The 4,355-nt window shown below is 44.8% G+C and overlaps 1 protein-coding gene across 2 annotated transcripts in view; it reads left to right on the top strand.

Moving 5' to 3' along the window:
* Positions 1–1,451: 1,451 nt before the first annotated feature.
* The window catches only part of STEEP1 (STING1 ER exit protein 1), a 19,388-nt gene continuing 16,484 nt past the window's right edge, over positions 1,452–4,355 (top strand). Inside the window, exon 1 of one of the 2 annotated variants that reach the window (XM_007465448.1) lies at positions 1,452–1,597. In XM_007465448.1, coding sequence (XP_007465510.1) covers positions 1,474–1,597 — 124 coding nt within the window. In that variant the 5' untranslated portion in view covers positions 1,452–1,473. The remainder of the gene's footprint in view (positions 1,598–4,355) is intronic. The other variant, XM_007465447.1, reaches the window with a different exon arrangement.

Raw genomic sequence — 4,355 nt, forward strand, 5'->3', positions numbered from 1 at the left:
AAACCTGGACACCAATGTCCATAGTAGCACTACTCTTTATATCCCAAAAATGGAAACAACCCAATTGTCCACCAACTGATGAATGAATAAACACAACGTAGTATATCCATACAACAGAATATTATTCAGTCATAAAAAGGAATGAAGTTCCTTTTTACCGATTCATTACTACTTTTTTACTGATTCATGGTACAACAGGGTTGAACCTTGAAAACATAAGTGAAAGAAGCCAGATACCAACAGCCACATATTATATGATTTCATTCATATGAAATGTCCAGAAGAGGCAAATCCAGAGACAGAAAGTTAGATTAGTAGTTGCCAGTGGCTGGGAAAAAGGTGGGGAGAGTGACTGCTAAGGGATATGGGATTTCTTTTGGGGATGATGAAAATATTAGGTAGTGGTGATAGTTGCAAAACTCTGTGAATGTACTAAAACCCACTGAATTATACACTTTAAAAGGGTGAATTATGGGACTTCCCTGGTAGCTCAGTTGTTAAGGATCCACCTGCCAATGCAGGGGACACGAGTTCAAGCCCTGGCCCGGGAAGATCCCACATGCTGCGGATGCAACTAAGCCCATGCGCCACAACGACTGAGCCTGCGCTCTAGAGCCCGTGAGCCACAACTACTGAGCTCGCGCGCCACGACTACTGAAGCCCTCGCGCCTAGAGCCCATGTTCTGCAACAAAGAGAAGCCACTGCAGTGAGAAGCCCATGCACCGCAACAGAGTAGCCCCTCTAGCTGCTAAAGAAAGCCTGTGTGTACCAACGAAAACCCAACACAGCCAAAAAATAAATTAATTTTTTAAAAAGGGTGAATTATGTTATGTGAATTATATCTCAATTTTTGTTTTGTTTTTTTCGGTACGCGGGCCTCTCACTGCTGTGGCCTCTCCAGCTGCGGAGCACAGGCTCCGGACGCGCAGGCTCAGCGGCCATGGCTCAGGGGCCCAGCCCTTCCGCGGCATGTGGGATCTTCCCGGAACGGGGCACGAACCCGTGTCCCCTGCATCGGCAGGCGGACTCTCAACCACTGCGCCACCAGGGGAGCCCTAGGTCTCAATTTTTAACATTCCTCTACTTCATTACGTACTCATCCTGAATACAGCCAATCAAAATCATATTTAGAGGCACACCTAAAATCTGTATCATGCATATAAAGTGTAAATAGTTCTTTCTTATATCTAGTTATATATATGTATATATGCATATACATACGTATACGTGTACAGAAACATAAATGAATAATTTAAATTATTAAGTGTCCCAAGTAAAGCAGTCCCAGAGAACTTAGGTCAGATTCTGGGAGACTCACGATGCATCTTAGCCTAATGGTACAGCCGGGAAGCTCACACGACTACTATGGACGCGTGACCAGCCTACATAGGGGAGATTCGCGACGCGTGAATGACGTCATTTCTGCGCGACTCTTACTTTTGCCTTTATATTTTCCGATGCTGCTCTGAGCTATGCCTAAAGTAGTTTCCCGGTCCGTAGTCTGCTCCGATACCCGGGATCGCGAGGAGTATGACGATGGCGAGAAGCCCCTTCACGTCTACTACTGTTTATGCGGCCAGATGGTCCTGGTGCTGGGTGAGTAGTCTGCAAGGAGCTAAACTTCGGGTTCTCGAGGGCGCATTTCCTCTGGCTGTGATCTGGCAGCCGAGTCTATGCGAGGATTTCCCTCTCCATCAAAATCCTCCGTACCCATCCCGCCCCACTCCAGGGCAGCTTTTCGGTTTTCTGTTTAGCCTTGTGATTCTGTATCCAGAACTCTCTCAAAACTAAATTCCTCTTCCATAAAAAATATACTCACTCTCCTACCCACTCTGCGTCTAGAAACGTTGTAACCTTTCTGCCGGATACAAGTATATTGTAACAGCTCTGATGTTACATGAAAATAACCCCCTACCCGCATTGATCCTACATTCTCCTCCAGCTATAACCTCATTTCTTTGCTTCTTTTATAGCAAAACTTCTAAAAAGAATTACCTATATGGGCTGTCTCTGCATCCTCACTTCCCATTCCTTCTTGCCCTCACTTCAAGCAGGCTTTCCTTCTCACCTCACCATCCAAATCATATTTGTCAAAGTTGCTAACGAACGTGTTACCAGTCCCAGCGGTCAATTATCAGTGCTCATTTAAATCCCCTCTCAGTGGTATTTGACAGATGATCACTCCATCCTTCTTGAAACCCTTCATTTGCATTCAAGACTCCACACTTCACTGACTTTTCTCCTACCTTGATTTTCCCCCCTCTCAGTGTCTGGCTCCTTTTTTTTTTTTTTTTTTTTTTTTTTTTGCGGTACGCGGGCCTCTCACTGTTGTAGCCTCTCCCTTTGCAGAAAACAGGCTCCGGACGCGCAGGCTCAGCGGCCATGGCTCACGGGCTCACGGGCTCAGCCGCTCCGCGGCATGCAGGATCCTCCCGGACCGGGGCACGAACCCGTGTCCCCTGCATCGGCAGGCGGACTCTCAACCACTGCACCACCAGGGAAGCCCCTGGCTCTTTTTTCTGTCTCAGACTTTTAGGCATTGCACGGCCCTACGGCTTAGTCCTCTCATCTGTTCTCAATCTACTCACTCCTTAGGCGATCTCAACCATTCCCAAGCTTTAAATACCGTTTATATGCTGATGACTCCCAAATGTTCCTCTTTAACCTGAATCTCTTCTCAAACTCCAGCTGCCTACTCAGCGTCTCCATTTGGATGTCTAATGGACCACTTAAAGAGACCGTGTTCTCACAACATTTTAAATCAACTATACTTAAATAAAATTTTTTTTAAAATTAAAAAAAAGAGAGAGAGGGAGACCATGTTCAAAATTAACTTCATGCTCTCCTACTTTCTGCTCTCCACTGTACCTCTCAGACTTCCCTATCACAGTCAGTGGTACCATTCTTCACAGAGTATCTCAGAATCATTCTTGACTTCTGCATCCAGTCCATCAACAAATTCTGCAGGTGCTTCCTTGAAAATCTATCTAGAATCTACTTTTTACCACCTCCATTTCTCCAAGCCACCACCATCCCTCACCTGGATTGCCACAGCAGTCTCTTGCTCACCACTTTGTCCCCAGAGTCCTGTTCCAAACCAGTGTTTTCCTGTAATGCCAAGAATAAGACCAAAGTCCATAACGAGACCCTGTGTGATCAGACCTCCAGCTGCCTCTCAGATTTCATCTCCTAACACTCTTCCCCTTGCTCACTGCACTCCAGCTACAGCGGCCTTTTTGATTTTTCTGTCATGTCAAAATGTTCCTGCCCGCAGGGCCTTTGGGATCGGTATTTCTTCTGCCTCAAACCAGGTCTCAAACCAAACCTTCTGCCTCAAATTCAGGTCTCTGCTGAAATGTCACTTCCTTGGAGAACCCTTCTGTGACTACCTTATCTAAAATAGCACCCCGTCACTCTTTGTCCTCTTACCGTGCCTGATTTTTCTGGGTAGCACTTATCACTATCTGGATCACTGTGCATCCTCTTAATATCCTGTCTAACTTTTTTTATTAGCACTTATCATTATCCAAGATCATGTTATATAAGTATTAATTTGAAAATTTCTGCCTCCTCTGCTGGCCCATAAACTTCATCAGGTCAGGGTCTTTGTCTGCTCGGTTCTTTGCTGAATCCTTAGCACAGTGTTCCAACTGTGCCTGGTACATAGAAGGCCCTCCCGTATTTACTGAGTAAATGAATTCCCTTTTGATCACTTAGAGGTGGGTCTGAATTCTTGTTCTGCTTCCTATTAAATGCATGGCCGATATCTTAGCCTTCCTAATCCTCAATTCCCTTACCTTTAAGCTAGGAATAGTAAATGTCTACTCCGGCAGGTTGTTGAGAAGAGTCACGAGCTGATGTGCAAACTGCCTCATGCTAACTCCCCTCTCCACCTCCTCCATGAATCTGCAATCACTCTGATCACTTGACTTCTCTGTCATCCTTTAGGTACTTAATTTGCATTGTATCAATTTTCCGTCTGCTTTATAACTGTAACTAATTTATTTCCTGTATGTTTTCATTGTTTTTGGATTAGAACTCCCCTAACTGAGATGGGTCATTCACATACCATATATATAATAGCATACCGCCTACCCACTCTCTCCTTTCCGAAGCACTTATCCAACTTTTCCAATCAATGCCTTCCTCATAGGCATTCCAGGACACTTGATCGTCTCTTCTCATTCTAATGCATTATAGCACAAGCCAAGTGTACCAGGATCAGAAATACTCATAGAAAACTTGAATTGCAGTGCTGGGAAGGACTTTTTTTTTTTTTTTTTTAAGGAACCTCCATATTGTTCTCCATAGTGGCTGTATCAAGTTACATTCTCACCAACAGTGCAAGAGGGTT

This window comes from Lipotes vexillifer, unplaced genomic scaffold, assembly GCF_000442215.2.
Source record: "Lipotes vexillifer unplaced genomic scaffold, Lipotes_vexillifer_v1.1 scaffold560, whole genome shotgun sequence".
Classification (NCBI taxonomy): Eukaryota; Metazoa; Chordata; class Mammalia; order Artiodactyla; family Lipotidae; genus Lipotes; species Lipotes vexillifer.